This window comes from Crinia signifera, chromosome 4, assembly GCF_055691185.1.
Source record: "Crinia signifera chromosome 4, ASM5569118v1, whole genome shotgun sequence".
Classification (NCBI taxonomy): Eukaryota; Metazoa; Chordata; class Amphibia; order Anura; family Myobatrachidae; genus Crinia; species Crinia signifera.
Window position 1 is genome coordinate 160,165,217 of NC_139220.1, and position 18,330 is coordinate 160,183,546.

The window sequence follows — 18,330 nt, forward strand, 5'->3', positions numbered from 1 at the left end:
CAAGTGGACACTGTAAAGGCCAAATTGTCTGATATGGAGGGCCGTCTTAGACGTAATAACGTGCGTCTGGTGGGTCTTCCCGAGAGGGCCGAGGGACCTGCTCCGGAACAGTTCCTAGAATCCTGGCTGCTCAAGCTTTTTAGACGTGAAGACTTCACCCCACAGTTCTCGGTTGAACGGGCCCACCGTTTACCTTCTAGAGCTCCGCCACCGGGCTCCCCGGCCCGTACATTTATTGCCCGCTTTCTCAACTACAAGGATCGGGACGCCTTGCTACGCCTGGCCAGGACACAAGGCCCACTAAAATTTGAAAATCACACTGTATCGGTCTACCCAGACTTTGCAGTTGAGGTGCAGAAATCAAGATCCCTGTTCATTAACATCAAGAAGCGTCTGAGAGAAAGACAGATCCAGTACTCCATGATATTTCCGGCTCGCCTCCGTGTGGTGCATGCGGACACTACTCACTTCTTTAATACAGCCAGAGAGGCTGAGGCATGGCTGGAACGCATTCCTAGAACACGGGACTGAATTCTTGGATCTCTGTCTGATGTAGCTGACACGTAACCCTGTTCTGCTGTGGTGGTAATGTTGGACAGTATGATTACTAGTTAACATGTCGCAGTAGAGAGGAGGGTCTTTACAAATAAACATAATGGTTATATGTTATATGGTGGGCGGGGATACGCGCTTAGGGTATCCAACGATACCAGTACATATTGTCTAGCGGAGCCCATGCAGGTAAATAGCTTGTAGGAATAACTGTTTCCTATAACCTCTTGGGTTCCATCTGTTAGTGCACAATTTCTTTTCTTGTGCAACTTTAGTGTTTGTTAGGTTGGTTTAAGGGAATAGGTATATCTAGTTGGGTAGATATGCAGGGAGGGGGGTTTGAGGGTTTGTTTTATATAATAGGTTTATTGTGTCTTGGTTTCTATCTATGTGTTGCGAGTAGCTATGTGAACATACTGATGACAGGGGGGGGGTGTGGTCTGGGCTTGGGTGGGGGGGCGGAGGGGCGGAAAATCTTTTTGCTGGGTCGGGACTGGGGGCCGTTTCTTGGTATAGCAACTGCATATAATAATCTCTTGCAACTAGGTCCATGGCTGGTCAAGGAGACGGCTTGAGGTTGCTTAGCTGGAATGTAAGGGGGATGAATCACCGTATCAAGCGGGCCTTGGTCTTTAATCAGCTTAAAAGTCACAAAGTGGATATTGCCTGTATTTCAGAAACACACATCACAGGTAGCAAAACTTTAGCACTGAAGAAACCGTGGGTGGGCTTTATGTATCACTCAACCTTCTCGAATAATGCTAGAGGGGTCTCTGTTTTAATTAGAAAAACCGTTAACTTTCAACTGGTTCACAGTCAAATTGATCAGTATGGTAGGTACGTTTTCTTAAGAGCCTATGTTAACCGCAAGCTATTAAATATCCTTGCGGTGTACATACCGCCCCCCTACAACAATGAGGTAATGAAAATAGCTATGGCATTTGTTTCTCTGTCCCCTGGCACTCCAGTGATATGTTTGGGAGACTTCAACAACTATTTAGATAAACAACTTGATAAATGGAACGAACTCACGCCCCCTACCATCTTGCCTCAGACTCAGCCTACCCCGTTTGCTAGACTAATAGACGAGTTGGGCCTTATAGATATATGGAGAGTGCGGAATCCCCTGGCGCGCCACTTCTCGTGCCATTCGGCTAGTGTTAATGCCCTATCCAGAATTGACCTCGCTCTCATATCCCCTGACCTATCTCCAAAAATCCTGGAGGTTATCTACCTGCAAAGGGGTATTTCCGACCACTCACCATTGATGGTGGTTTTAGAGAATCAAGGGACCTCCCCATATGGTAGCTGGAAGCTCAATCCCTTTTGGTTGACACTACTGAAGGATGACAGGGGTTTGACAGATGACTGGCAGACTTTCGAGACTTGCAATGAATCATACAATGACCCAACGGTAAAGCATGACGCCTTTAAGGCATACATGAGAGGGACTTTTATAAAAAAAATAGCCAATATTAAGAAAACTAGCAGGCGGGAAGAGCTTAGATTGGAGGCAGAATGCAAGTCTAGGGAGGAGGGATACATCATCTCAAGGACCCCGGCCGACCGCATACTTTGGGATACTTCGAGAAGACAATGGGCCACCTATTTGCGAGATAAGGCCAAGCGTAAATTATTATTCAATCAACACTCTATGTATGCCCAGGCGGAGGTGGGAGGCAGCTACTTGGCGTACCTTAGCAAGGATGAGAGAGGAGCGGGCACCATTCAGTGTGTCAAAAACAGCAATGGCGAACTTCTATACTCCACCCCAGAGATAGCACAGGAATTTAAAACATATTATGAAAAATTATATGCCACCAAAGCCAATTATAGCTTGGAACAATTAAGCGGCTATTTAGATAAACTTTCTTTGCCCCAGTTGTCATCCTCCTCGGTTGCGGCCCTGGAGGCCCCGATCTCCCATACTGAGATTGAGACTGCATTGGCGTCCTTCCCTAACAGGAAGGCACCAGGGGGAGACGGCATTCCTATTGAAGTGTATAAAAAATATAGAGAACATTTTATTCCCTATCTGCTGAAATTATATAATGCCCTATTTGAGAAGGGAGCTCTCCCCCCCTCTATGAGAGAGGCAACAATTATAGTTATCCTTAAGCCGGGCAAGGACCCCACAGCCCCGGAATCATATCGCCCTATATCTCTTCTCACCTCAGATATTAAAATACTGGCAAAGATTCTCGCCCTTCGGCTCAACACTGTTATTTCATCGATCATTCACAGTGACCAGACTGGTTTTATGCCTAATAAATCGACCACGCAGAACTTGCGCAGACTCTTCTGTCATCTGCAGAGAGGTGACGTGGCCGGGTCGGGGGCAGTGGTGGTGTCCTTGGACGCCGCCAAGGCCTTTGACTCGGTTGAGTGGTCATATCTGTGGGAGGTCATGCGTAGGTTTGCATTTGGCCCCAACTTTATAAGTTGGGTAAACCTGCTCTATTTTGAGCCCAAAGCTCGGTTATCTGTTAATGGTGGTCTGTCTGACGGGTTTGAGCTGGGAAGGGGGACTAGGCAGGGCTGCCCGCTCTCCCCGACCCTGTTTGCTCTTGCAATAGAGCCACTGGCTTGCCTAATTAGGAATAACTCTGCGATTAGGGGGATATGGGTAGGGGGGCATCCAGATGTTGTAGCATTATATGCAGATGATATGCTTTTGTTTCTGGATGATGCTGGCCCCTCCCTTGCGGCTCTACTTGATACAGTCAATACTTTCGGAGTGTTCTCCGGTCTATTAATCAACTGGGATAAATCCAACATTTTCCCACTCTCAGGTAAAGTACCGGAGCACCCACCGATCAGCTCCCCCCTACAGTGGACTACCCGCTTTAAATACCTAGGCATCTGGATAACCCCTGTTAGTAAAGACTATGTACTCCATAATATAATCCCAATTACGAGCATTTTTCAAAATAAAATACATGTCTGGAAAAAACTTCCCCTGTCTGTGACCGGTCGAATTAACCTACTTAAAATGTCTATCCAGCCCAAATACCTGTATGCCCTCCAGCATGCTCCTGTATATGTGCCAAAAAAAATCTTTACTAAAATTAATAGTTTGATTATTTCTTTTATCTGGGGGAATAGGGCACCAAGGGTGGCTTTCAAAACTCTTACTAGAACCCGTGCTGAGGGTGGGCTAGGCCTTCCAAATCTCCGCTTGTATTATTTGGCATCCCAGCTGGTTCACATTTCGGAGTGGATTAGGGGAATAGGAGGCTCCACTTTCCCTAATATGTGCGATGAACTTTTGGGGGTAGGTCGTCTCCCGCTGCATTTCCTATTGGCAGATGGTTCAATAAGGGGACTTCCTCCATTATTTAGACAATGTAGGCTAGTGTGGAAACAGGCCCACGTCATGTTTGACTGGAGAGACATAGATTGTGAAGCACCTCTCTGGGACAACGCTACATTCAATGAGCTCCTTACCATCTCCGATGACAATATATGGCGGAGGGCGGGAGTAATTTCTATACAACAGATATTTGTGGAGGGCACCCTTAAATCCCTTCAACAATTATGTACGGAATTCCATGTCTCGAATAGAGCCTTCTTCAGGTATTTTCAGCTAAGGCACGCGGTACAGACTCAGTTTCATGGCAACACGCCAGTTATGTCTAACTCACCGGTTAAACAAATGCTAATGGGATTAGGGCAACGTAAAAGGGTCTCAACAATATATGCGGTTCTAAACTCCTGGGCGAACCTCGAAACATTAGATAAATTGAAGGGAGGTTGGGAGGAGGATCTGGGTCCTATTACCGACGAGCAATGGACACAAATACTTGAAACAGTCAAAGCCTCGACTCCATGTGTGAGATTTCAACAGATCTCATTCTACATTTTACATAGGTCCTACCGTACCCCATCACTACTATATAGAGCTGGGCTTAGGGACAACTCAAACTGCCCCAGGTGCGGTGCAGAGAACGCCAACTTTTGGCACATGCTGTGGGTTTGCCCTAGGGTGCTTGACTTCTGGGAAAAAGTGTGGAATAGCATTCGCTTGACGGTGCCCTCTCTCCCTCCATTCACACCCCCCCTGTGTATATTTGCGCTGGACTTGGATGAGACATGCTCCCCTGCTATATATAAATATATATTATGTCTAATTACGCTGGCTAAGACAATTGTAGCACGTAACTGGTGTGCCGTGTCCGCTCCTAGTGTTCAACATTGGAGTGCCCTAGTCAACCAAGTCTCAGAGCACGAACGTTTTCTCTTTCAACAACGGGAGGCCCTCCCAAAATACCATGCCAAATGGGACAGTTGGAATGACTCCGCTCTGGCCTTCGGCCCTCCCCCTGATATGGATGATGATTAAGTGGCCATACTACGATATTAAATTGGCACCCCCTTGCCCCCCCCCCCCCCCCCCCCCCCCCCCCGCGTGGGTCCGGCTCACTGGGGCCGCGCCGGCCTGGGTGCGGCCTCCTCGGAACTCTAACCTTAACATGCTGCTCGCTAATTAACCATCTAAATGTAACAAATAAAAGACCAAGACACAAACTGTTGTTAGGACAAATCACAATGTTTTTATTTTTTTTTTTTTCTTCTCTCTTTCTTTTCTTTTCTTTTCTTTATTGTAAAGGTTGTAATGATATATTTAAGTACAAAGTGCAAAATGTCCCACATGTCAACTTTTGCTCTAGAATGTTCTAGAAATGTATAACATAACAGATACTCCACAAGACCATGTAACTGTAACTTTACAGCACTGTACTACAATGCATTGTCATGCTTGTTATTTCTTTCTTTTCTGTATGTATGTTAAAAAGGAAAAAATTTCTAATAAAAAGACATACCTGATTTAAAAAAAAAAAAACAATGGCATATCGGCACTTCTTTCAAAAGCAAGGAGACTATTTGCAATATTCATAGATGCCATGTATGTGTCATGGGGTTTGAGTCTGGCTTAGTGCTCCACCAGTCCGGCCAAGTTAATCCTAGTACATGAGGATTCTACCCAGGACATTAGGCCAGTCATTGTGCCTACCTCTTGGACATGACCTGTTAGGTCTTTGCCGTTTTTCATCACCTGGGTTAACATAGTGTAGTTGTTGAAGCCATGATACTTGTGGCTAGGGGTTTGTCTAGGTAAGGTATTGAAGACCTTGGATTAGAAAACGATCTAAAAAAAAAAAATCTTTTGCTCTTTATATTTTAGTAGTTCGATCCATTACTATTTTTAGCTGTGCAGATTATCATATACATCATGAAACCCCCACAAATATTACTTAACTGCTTTGAATTTCAGCATTTTGTTGTCATCCTTCATGCACTCTTTTTTTTTTTCAGATATTTGGATGCAGTGATGTGATAGCTTTTTACTTTACACTTATTGTTCTATCTATTGATGGGGGAGCTTTTGAAATGGGACTGTTCTTTGAACAACCTTCTATTTCAACCTACAGTGGTTTATAATTTCCATCTTCATTTTTTGGCTGTTGTCATTACTCTCTGATCTTGTTCTCAGTGGACCTGTGAGGTGTCTATGATAGTGGTTTCCGGTCTTTTTAGTGAACTGTTTCTAGATTTAGTATTTCAGTAAATTGGCAGGCTTACTTAGTAACAGGGCAGCCTGATTCAGTTTACATACTAGCACATTTTGGGTTGGTGCAGAGCCTAGGAATAGTAGCAGGTTTGCATGACCCATCTGGTTTCCTTTGTACCTGTTACTTATGTTTAATGTAAGTTTGCAGTGGTTGGTGTTTTGCACCAGTTCTCCTAAATATGTATACCCACTCTTGCTTGCATATTTGGGACATCTCCAGGAATCCCAGTGTCCCCAATTGGTCAGAGATTTAGAAATGTACTTAACATTAAAATACTTGTCTCTAAATCATCAGGAGACAGTGGTTCCCACCCTAAAATGCTCTACTGATGTGTCCATATACACCAATCCTAAAATTAAGAGAAGTAGCCCAATTTAGCTTATTAACCATGGAGTTTACAACTTAGCTGCGCTAACCCACAGTGCAAAATTGAGGCAAAAGTAACACAGTGATTGTGCAAGGCATCTTGCTTAATATGCCCCAACAGTTATAGGTGTAAAGGAACATATCTATAGTTTTATTTTTTTATGTTCTGGGATATTGTTTCTACTCCCCTTTTAAAAAAATAACTCTGTACTATGTAATACTTGTATCCCCTGTGACTTTCACAGTTGGATACTTTCACATTGAAAGAAAATACCTCTAGACATTTTGGTGCGGCACTGCCCTGAGGAGAGTGGAGGATCAGCATAGCTGTGATGAGGGGGAGCATGCAGCCTGATAGTGCACCCACAGTGCGAATGCGCTGTGGACAAGGCACCACTTGCACACACCTAGTTAAGGCCCTGCTTGTTGCTATTATGTGCTATCTAGGTATGTCTAGATATAGTCCTTCTGCAAAATGTATACATTATTTGGAGGCTATGGTTAAGTTACAATAAGTTATTTATCTTAAATTGCTTTTTCCCAAGTCGCTGAGGGAGAAAGTGAAAACAATAATTATTCAGATATTCCTTTCATCCCACCTTCTGCACAATCCCTCGGTGTGCCAAGTACTAAACATAGAATTCTGTTGGCACAATGTGCAGTATTCCACATACAGCTGCCTTTATTCCTGAAACACTGGGATATCAGGTTGGTTAGTGACAAGTTATTCCTTTAGAATCGGGCCACAACAATGGAAAACACCCTGGTATATTACCTATGATTTCTTGCACAGTTATTCAATCAGCAGATAATGGGGCAGACGTATTAAGCCTTCGAAAGAGATAAATGCAAGGTGATAAATTGAGATAAATGTCCAGCCTATCACCACCTAACTGTCACGTTACAGGCTGTGTTTGGAAAACGTCCGTAACGAGCTGATTGGCTGGACGTTTATCTCTCTCTATCACCCTTGCATTTATCTCTTTTTAAGGCTTAACACTTCGGCCCCATATATGCAGAATTTATAGAGAATGGGTTATAGATGTCAGTTATCCATCTTTAAATTAAACGACTTTAACTGAAATTTGCATGTTTTAATTAGAACATATAATTGTTTTTGTAGGCTTATTTGGGGGAACAGTCTAAGGAGTACAGGACTGTATCATTTGATCTCAAAAGTACTGTCAAGAATGGAATGGTTTTCGATGACGCCAAAGAACATCTTTACGTAATGACTAAGAAAAAGGTATAAATATGTCCACATGCTTTAGTCACTTATTGTATGTATAGGTGTGGTTGTCGTGACAACACAATCAGGTGCTAAAATGGGGTGTGTGGCGAAGCTGCTACTAAAAAGGGAGTGAGAGGTCCCTTTTAACAATGTTACAAGAAAAAGAAAAATAGCGCTAGATAATATAAATTAAAAATAAATATAATTTAATATATTGACTAAATAAACAGTAATGCACAATGATAACAATTAAGAAATCTAATATAACCTTGAAGCACAGGCACCTAGAACACTTTGCTAATTGGAAGTATTATCAGGATCCTTTCCTATTTATACCACCAGAGGTAGTCCTTATATAAATATCTGGAAAATATTCTCTCTAGTTTGTAGTAGTAGATGTATATTTACCACAGTGGGTATCCATTGGAGGAATGCATCCGAATTGGATTGCATAGCAGGGATATCCTTCAAATGGCAATGGGAGAGATGCTTTTCCATAGCAACTGCGGCTGAAGTGACAAAAATTCCGGTGGCGGCTGGTCTGGATCCAAAAAGCAAGGTGACAGGTAGGTGGCTGGGTGCTCTGCTTCTGATCATTGTGCATTACTGGTTATTAATGTCAATATATTAAATTATATGTGTCTCTTTTATTTATTTATATTGTCTAGTGCTACTATTTTTCTTTTACTTATTGTATGTACACAGATAACAAACATCAAAAATGTATGTCAAGGATCAAGTTTTATTTACTCATGAAAACAGCAGCACAACATATATTTATGGATTGCATATAACAATCCTGGTAGTTGGGGTGTGCCAATAAAGAAGGAATCTTTGGCATTTGATAATCGGCGGCAGTGCTAGGGCACACCATTCAGTAATGTAGAATATCTGTGACGTTTAGATGCAATATGAGTTTGAAAATATTCATACAGGAATAATTTTGGTTACGAATTGAAGATGGATATGTAATTATATACACTATTGATAATTTGACAGAGTTTAGACCTATTTCCATATTGAAACAATTCTGTGTGTGTGTAGGTGCATCGTGTTCCTGTTCAGGACTGTGAGCAATACGCAAACTGCAATGAATGCACACGAGCGAAAGATCCCTACTGTGGTTGGTGTGTCATAGAAGGAAAGTAAGTAAAGACCACTTTAGGTAAAGGATGATTATGCTATGGAAATGATTGTTATTTCTGCCATTCTTCAAAGACTTATTGAATAAAAAATATAGCTGCCAACAATATGCCACCTTGACAGATCTACCAGAGACTAAATAGAAGGATATTGTACCTTTTTTATGCGAGAAGATACCAACCACAAATTTTTGTACCACCAATTTCATCACCTAAATGGCTTCTGGGATTGGCCATACATATCTGTGTTTGTTCTGCTTATCACAGTTGAGTGCACGATGACTAATAAAAGCAGTGAGGAAGTGGAGAGGTTTGGTGATTTGTTGATTACTTTCCCGATAGGGGATGACCGGGTTTGGGGTTGCTCGCAGTCAGAATACAGATGCTGGCAACCCAATGGAGGGAATCCAGACAGGGGTAAGGGAAGTATACTTACCTCTCCCTTCCTGCAACCTAACCCTCCATGCTAGTGCCTAACCACTATACCCTGCAGCCTTACAGTAATCCGCCCTTCAATGTGTCTAACTGTGCCTACCCGCAGCCTAATGATAACCCACCTTTAGCCTTACCCTAATCCTTACCACCCCCCTTCCCTGGCGTTAATCTAAACCGCCCGAGTATTTAACTTTTGGCATCCCTACAGGCGATATTCTGGCGACAGTCTCCTTGTGTTAGTTGGGATGTCAGCGCCGGTATTGTGAGTGCCAGCATCCGCTGCCAAACACTGGAAAGAGTAGTCCGTTGTACTCTGTTTGCTAGTTATTTAATTTTATGTAATTGGTTTGCCAATGATTATCCATTAAAGTCCATGTCTTTAAAGTGATGATTATGAGGAAGTCATACACAAAGGTGCTGTGTTGTGTAATGACATTACTTATAAGACGACATTATGAAATGCCTGCTTTACCTACTGCTGGACTGGTCTTATTGACACCATTTGCTCTAGATCTGACTCGTTATCCCTTCTCTGTTACTTTGTCCTTTGCAGATGTACTAGAAAAAGTAATTGTATTCGCGCCGATGATACAAATCACTGGTTGTGGAGTCCTGATGGTGTCTGTCTGAAGATTGAAAGTGCCAGTCCGAATAATATGAGTGTTAAGGCACTTGATATTGTGAGTAGTTTCCATTCTTGCTTGGAAATATGGTTGTTGGAGAAGGGAGGGGAGGGATGGGGTCACAACCACTGGGACACCACTGCTAATGATTTAATTAGCCACTCAGATTTTTTGGTTATGTAAAGTTGGCCAGTCATTGTCATTTTGAGTGAAAATACAGGTAGATGGCTTATTTGATGTTGGCCCTGTATATCGGGGATGCTCTATAAACGGGGGCACGTGGGTGTTAGAGGTATTTCAGGATGATATTTTTAGAAGTGGTTTAAAATGACACCGATATATACGTTTTTATACACTGACAATTTAACCAGAGCGTTGATTTTGTAGAAAAAAACACTTGCTCTATATCATTTTGTCACTGTTTTAGAATAATGGTTATTACAGTCATTAGATACAATTTAAGAATCCCAAATACTTTTATAATGGCTAATAGACTTCTATACTGTTATCCAATATTAGTTTGTCTTTTGGAAGGGCTACAGTGGGATTTCCTATTTCCACCTTTAGTTATCAAGTGGAAAAAACTGAATAATTATCAGGTGAAACACTTACCACCCATTTACTATTTGGATTGCAGAATAAGTTAACACATGCATACATGCTTTAAGTTAAATTAACCGTTGATATGTGCAATAAGTTAACGCCCTCAAAAAAAGTATTGCTCCAGCCAGTGGTGTAGCTAGGTTCCACAGTGCCCGGAGCAAGGGCATGTTTCACGCGCCCCCCCCCCCCCCCACACCACCACCACGCACCCTAATGCCCACTGCACATTTTAGAGAACTTTGTAATACCCACATGCTGTAATTCAAATTTCATATAAGGCCACACATGATGCCCATTACATACTATACTAGGTGATTCATCGCACCCTATGGGTGCTCTTCACACGTAAGTGGATGTGGGGGTGCGGCGGTTGTAGGGATACTACGGGTGGTGGAGTTGCATGTGCGGGGGTGCCCCATGTGGATGGTGTTGGTTTGCCGAATGTGGGGGTTCACCGGAGAAGGATGCAGTATGTGTAAACTAAATGTGTAAACTAAATACTGTACTAGTTTACACAGTATGTGTAAACTAAATGTGCAGGAAGAATTGCAACCCCTGTGCTAACTGCTCGTTATGTCCTGAATGAGCAATCACACTCACCCCCTTCCCCTCTCGGCATCCCTACTGGCCGGTGGGCACTAGCTCTACTCACCTCATCAGAAGCTCTTACAAGCAGCATACATGCAGAACTTCTGTCAGTTCCAGGAGGCGGGGCTTCAAACTGAGCCAGGAGGCAGGGCTTTCTGGTAGGCACAGAGGCAGAGCCTCTGACATCACTGGGTGTAGTAGAGGGGATGGATGGGGTTGGTGGATGTCTACCTGCACAATATATGGTCTCCCAGTGTGCGGGCGCTCTCCCTGTCACTTCCGGCAGACCCCGATGCGCTTCCCAGTTCCCTGCACTGGTAGTGCGTCCCGCAGATGCCGCTGGCGCTAGCTGGCACTAGCTCCCCCAAGCAACAGGGTCTGCTGAGCTGACTGATTGATGCCGGGCACAGCAGGGAGCGGGCAAGCAGGGCAGGGGAGCCGGCAGCAGCGCTTCGGTGCCAGGTGACATGTCCTTTCAGCCGGTGATGCCCATATGTGTGCGTATGTGTGTGTAAATGTATGTGTGTGTGTATATATATATATGTGTGTGTGTGTGTGTGTGTATATATATATATATATATATATGTGTGTGTGTGTGTGTGTGTGTGTGTGTATGGATGGATGGATGGATGGATGGATGGATGGATGGATGGATGGATGGGGAAAGACCGGCACTCCTCCTTGTGGAATGGTTACCTGCCCAGGTGCCTTCCAGGACTTGAACCCCAGAGTGGTCTTATTTCTTCTTAAAGTCCCTTTGAGTGCCGCCGTCTCCACTGGCTCTATATATGTATGTGTATGTATATATGTGTGTGTGTATATATATATATATATATATATATATATATATATATATAATCAACAAATGGGTTAACCTCCGTGGTGCGCTATTCCTAATCTAACAGCAGCTCCTCCAATAAGGTTCTCCTGTTAGTGAGAACCAGGGGTGTACAAAATGCAACAAGGGGGTTATCGGAGCGCGCCATACAGAGTACCACCTAGCCAAATTACACTTTCAGTATATTCCACTGATACATTAATCAGTCATTTTTAAAAACACATATCGTTCTTCCATCCACTTTTCAAATTAGGAAATGACTCCTAGTCAGACAAATGGTCCTTTATTCATAAAAACGCGTTTCGTCACAGAGGACTTAGTCAGAGGTATGGCACAAGAAGTTATCAACCTCACAACAAAGTTTGTGTGGGTTAGTGTTTTCACTCAGCATCCAAACACTTCTGATAGCAGGCAGCCTGCTATCAGAAGTGTTTGGATGCTGAGTCTTGGGTCACACCCCAGCATTTTTTCTTTTTGTCTGCTAGCAGCGTCATTTTAAAAATACAGCGGCAAAGGCTATTGGAATGCCTCTGATCTGAAGCAAAGGCACTTGCGGTCCAGCGGGTCTAACTTAGAGATCATCCAAATAGGAGGAGCTTATCCATGTGTCACGATTACCATGGTCATTTAATCCTCTGATTATACGAAGATCCTTTCACCGATTGAGAACAGGACATGTTCCTAAATTTGAGCCCTTAAAGTATTTTAGATTTTTTTACAACTGTGTGAAAACACTAACCCACACAAACTTTGTTGTGAGGTTGATAACTCCTTCTGCCATACCCCTGACGAAGTCCTCTGTGACGAAACGCGTTGGGTTTTTATGAATAAAGGACCATTTGTCTGACTAGGAGTCATTTCCTGATTTGAAAAGTGGATGGAAGAACGATATGTGTTTTTAAAAATGACTGATTAATATATCAGTGGAATATACTGAAAGTCTAATTTGGCTAGGTGGTACTCTGTATAGCGCACTCCGATAACCCCCTTGTTGCATATGCATATATATATATATATATATATATATATGTTGACCCATCTCTTAAACATTGTAAAAAGTCTATGGAGTACAGCCTTTTGAAATTACTATACCTATATTTGCTTGCGCACCTTGGCATGACAAGCACAGATGTAAATATATGTGTGTATATGATATGGTAGTGAGCGCACATCATTTAGGAGAAAACTAGAATTGGCTGTGCAACAAAGGATGGACTGCCACTTCATTACACTAATTATTATTTTTCTGGAATAGGTTGTGTTAAAACTGGAGCCTTCCATAGTATTACTGGAAGAAGACCAGCTGATGTGCAACTTTGGAGAAAAAATCCAGATCGCAACATTGGGAGTTGATGGGACAATTTCTTGCCCTCACCCAGATGATATTCCTGCCACTGAGCCAGGCAAAGGTAAAAAAATATTAACTGAATATGTTGTAGGGTTTTTTTTTTGCATAACTTCTCTTGCTAAAACCCTTTAATTTTTTTACAGATTATGTTAATGTTGACATCAAGCTATACTTTGCAAATGCAGGATATGTGCCATTAGCAAATTATTCATATCAGTTCTACAACTGTGAAGAATCAATGAACCTCTCAGAAAACTTGCCGTAAGTAAATTTTAAAATAGCTGCATGCTCCGTGCTTCCTGTTTAGAGCATTACTAATCTGGAACATCTCTTCATTCCCAGGTGCACATCTTGTGTAAATACAGAGTGGGAATGTCGATGGGACATTGTCAATCATAAGTGTGTTGACCCTTCTACAAATGATGAACCTGTTACAATCAGCATGGTAAGCATGTAATATTATAAAGGGTAATCATGGATTATGAAACGTATAGTTTAAGGTGCTGCCCAATACTTGAAAACTACACACTTTAAATTGACTTAAGCCCCATACAGGCTAGAAACTACACTCAATAGCGTTAATTACACCCCCCCCCCCCCCCCCTCACTTTTTTTTCCCATCTTATGGGGGTATTCAATCCTGGATCACAGCAGTCTATCCCTCCCGACAGCCATGATCCAGGTTTTGACCATCAGCAAATCTGCAGGCGGGATTTAATGTCTGCCGATTGGCGAAAAGTGGGCGCTTCCGCGTAAATGGCCGTGGATTGTCGGTCAGGGGCCAGGATCGCGACAATCAACGGACTTTATCGGCAGAACGTGCCCGACAGCTTCTAAAGTCAGGCTCGTTCTGCTGCGAACCCTCTTCAATGCTGTTGGTAAAGACCGCATTGAAGAGAGACCCAACGCTATTTCCCCCGTCGAATATCGGCGGAGCATTGTGAATACCCCATCATGTATCTAATGCCTGAATATGATTTATGAAGATAACTAATAAAATTTTAATTGACAAATAAAACTGTAACATATGCTAGCAGCTAGAGTACCATATTAGCAAAGTGTAAATCCTGTCTTATTTATTTATTTATTAACAGTTTGTTATATAGCGCATACATATTACGCAGCGCTTTACAGAGTATAGTTGAACATTCACATCAGTCCCTGCCCCAGTGGAGCATACAATCTATATTCCCAAGCACATGTAGCACATGTACACGTGCACTCAGACATGCTAGGGTTAATTTTGTTGGAAGCCAATTGACCTACCAGTATATTTTTGGATTGTGGGAGGAAACCGGAGTAAACCCATGCAAGCACGGGGAGAATATACAAACTCTGCACAGTTAGGGCCACGGTGGGTATTGAACCCATGACCTCAGCACTGTGAGGCAGTAATGCTAACCATTACAACGTCCGTGATGTCTCACATTAACACCTCCTATACTTTAGACACAAAAACAATGGCTTTGCATGGATAGTAGGTCAATTAATGAAAAAAGAAAAAAAATGTCAAGCCTGTCCATATTAATGTGTTGCCTGTGTTAGGTAAAAAATGTCAACCATTATGCATTAATCAATTCCACCTTATGTACCCCTATTGATTGTATAAGTTTTATGGCTAATACAGGCGTTTTAATAAATCTGATTAAATTGTCAATCTAGTTTGCTTCCTCTAAATGGCAATTTGTTGTGCAGCTTCGATCTGAGTACTTGTAATTGATTTGTCTAAGTGCTGTGTAAGTACAAGACTGCTCACAAGTAAGAAACCAGGAAAGAAGAATGGGGGAAAAAGAGATTTTTAACTGCATAGGGAAAATCTCTTGTATCACCACAGCTACAAATGACTGTTCTTTTGTTTTATTTTTGCTTTTGTTTTGTATTTTAACTCTTGAAACATGACAGTGTTTTCTGTGTGTATGTAATAGCCATATGCAAAAATTAGACATTTCATGATATATTTAAATATTTTGTCCTCAACTTTCATTTTGTAATGTTAATAGATTTCCACCTGTGGTATACGTTATCTTGATCTACTTCAAATGTATCTGAACTCAGTTGCGTTTTTATTGTTGTACAACTTTACAGTACAACTTAATTTTTGCTGGGAATTTTGGCCAGTTTTGCCAGTTTATAGCATGCACATGGGGCCTAATTCAGACTTTATTGCAGCTTTGTTCTCAAAATGGGAAAAACTATGTGCACTGCAGAGGAGGGGGGGGGGGGGGGGGCGAATGTAGCATGTGCAGAGGTTTGGGTGGGATGTGTTGAAACTGAAATTTAAAAGAAAGCAGACAGTATTTACCCTGCACAGAAACAAAATGACTCGCCCAAATCAAATACTTTGCTCATGTTACATATGCCCCACTTGTAGTGCACATGGTTTTGCCCATTTAAGAACAAATTTGTCCTGCGATCATGTCTGAATTAGGCCCATGACCATTTCAGCCAAGATCAAACCTGTTCCAGTTACTCAAGCGTTTACTTATATTGTGGTTAAAAGTATTTTTGAAAGTAGGAGCTGATTCCACAGCTTACCGAGTGCCAGAGAGCCCACCCCAATGCCCTGGCGAATACCTGCCTCCTCCACCCCCGCTGTGTCCCGCTGAAGACACATCCCCCTGCATGCGGCAGCTGCAGGAGAAATCATTCAGTGGCCCCCGACCATCAAATGATTTCACCAACCGTCGCAAATAATTCAAAGACTAAATTGTATTTGCGGCTGCCGGGACGAAGACAGGGCGGCCGGCTGATGTCACTGCCTGCCCCCAGCACACTTTGTCCCACCCGCATACCCATGGCCCATAAAATGCTGGACGTTCCCATGGGCGACACTCGACCCTGCCTCTATCCGTCCCTAGCCCGCCCCTCTCCCTGTGAATGGCTCGGTGACTATGCAGACCAAAATCACCCCCTAATAAAATATGAATTGATTGGACATTCTTATTCCAGCACTATTGTTAATGGCTTATAAAGCTGTGATGCTGTATAAACCATAAATAATAATGGGTCATATGTAGGTATTACTGGATAAGGAGTGAGATTGCCTAGCATTTTTTACATCCATATAGGTTTTCTAGATTCCAAATAAGATCTGAGATGTCCACATACTTCTAGCCTCCTTTCACGTTAAACAGCCTTTCTTTTTCCATTAAACTGTGTCTTATTTGAAACATTTTGCAAATAGTACACACAGGCAGCTTCTGCTTATTAAAATGATGTTCTGTATGTGAGGCAGTTTCTGCAGACGTAATGGAATGATAGTGTTCTCCAGGAAAACACTGTAACATAGCTTTTTTTTTTACGCAAGATGCCTGGCACAGTATTCATGCATTACGTATAGCGCAACTTTTATCACATTGAGTATAGATGTATGTAATCACATCTGTGCTGCTTTTTGAGATTGACCATGATCTGAATTGCTCAAATGGAAAACCTCTGACCTGTCCTGACTTTCTGTATTAAAAGTATTTCATAAAAGCCCTACATCTAAATGTATCCTACACAAGGTTGTCAACATCATTTTGATCAATGGAGTCATTCACTGATGCAAAATGTAACTTTTTTAGTATTCAGGTGTAATTAAAATATTTTGACCTAAGAAATGGTTAACAATATTTATATTATAATTTGTTGCCGTCTCTCCTGGCCATATATTGTGGTTACCTATTCATTGTTTTCTTTTATTTATCCCATATGTGTGTGTGTTTCTTATTTGTGTGTTCACTTTTTCTATTTATTGAATGAGTAAAAATGATGTTAGGAGGAGTGTTGGCGAGGCATCGAACAGAACATCAGTGGCTGATTTTAACTTTAGCAGTGGAATAGATTGGTGGTATTACTAGCTAATTAGTAGCTCTGCATGTTGTATCTGGTTAGCTTGTTATGACACAATGGTTATGGGATAAATGCTTTGCTACATATACTGTAAATCGTATTCCTCTTAACATGATTCAGAATTTATTACATTATGTTCTCCACTGCTTTTCAGGAAAACAAGTGCCCCCAGTTCTTAGAGCCAGAACCATTGTATGTCCCAATGGAGCAAAAAATGACAATCACATTTAATGGAAAGAATCTTGACTATTTTGCGGTAATTTAACATTCTTCATTGTCTATTTTATAATATGTTTTGTTCGGAGTACTATGTTTTTACCATATATTAGACATGCATCTCTGGGGGGGAGGGACGAGGGGCGGGGAGTCAAAACTTTAATAATACAGCTTTCTATATTATATATGAGATGTGCGTAAAGAAATGCTAGTAGTAATTCCTGTTTGCATTTCAAATAAGTAAATAAGAAGATGAATATTTTTCACAGTACTGCACAAGTGGAGAAAGGGTTTTTTACATGCGTCCTCTAACTGGTGGACTTAAAGTGAACACGTACTTTGTACTAAGAAAATGAAAAACTTTAATAAAGATGATCGAATTTAAAAAAAGAAAAGAAAATGATGATCAGAAATATTTAATTTTTTTTTTTTAAATTGTAATCATTCAGTTCGATAAAAAAAATAAGTATTTGCAGACAACTGTGAAAGGGGCAAGTTGCCATTGCCACAGGGTTTAAATGCTGTCAATGGCAGCCCAACTCACACCCTTTGCCCGGTTGAATCACTCCCTATTTGCTCCAAAGTGCTCGCTACCCAATTGAGGTGGCGAACACTTTTGAGTAAGATCCTGTTACTATAGTGGTAAGGTGCCATGAGGGTTTAGCCAGGCAATTATTTTCGTCCGCAAATGAATTACCCCCCAGTTTCTCTTCTGGGAGAAAACTATTAACACATGGTTTAGTTATTTCTGTGAAATAAAATCGAAATAGATCATACATTATTTAAGTATACTTCATGTTTCTCTAATGCAGGGTGAATCGTTTATTGCTGGTAATGATGAGCTCAGGTACAAAGACACGGTATTGGAAGAAAATGGGATGTTCTCACTCTCTCTCCCTGCGGTATGTATTAGTTATTAAATAAAGTAGTGTGAGACTGTCAAACATGATTATGTGGGGATCTGCCATGTTCATTTCAATT

At 41.8% G+C, this 18,330-nt stretch overlaps 1 protein-coding gene across 4 annotated transcripts in view; it reads left to right on the top strand.

Annotated features, from left to right (window-relative positions):
- The window catches only part of PLXNB2 (plexin B2), a 199,550-nt gene that overhangs the window by 128,402 nt on the left and 52,818 nt on the right, over positions 1–18,330 (top strand). For all 4 annotated transcript variants that reach the window (XM_083182863.1, XM_083182865.1, XM_083182864.1 and 1 more), the window contains 8 exons: positions 7,615–7,737; positions 8,767–8,867; positions 9,853–9,979; positions 13,207–13,360; positions 13,443–13,560; positions 13,642–13,744; positions 17,288–17,389; positions 18,162–18,251. In XM_083182863.1, the coding sequence (XP_083038989.1) occupies positions 7,615–7,737; positions 8,767–8,867; positions 9,853–9,979; positions 13,207–13,360; positions 13,443–13,560; positions 13,642–13,744; positions 17,288–17,389; positions 18,162–18,251 (918 nt within the window). The remainder of the gene's footprint in view (positions 1–7,614; positions 7,738–8,766; positions 8,868–9,852; positions 9,980–13,206; positions 13,361–13,442; positions 13,561–13,641; positions 13,745–17,287; positions 17,390–18,161; positions 18,252–18,330) is intronic.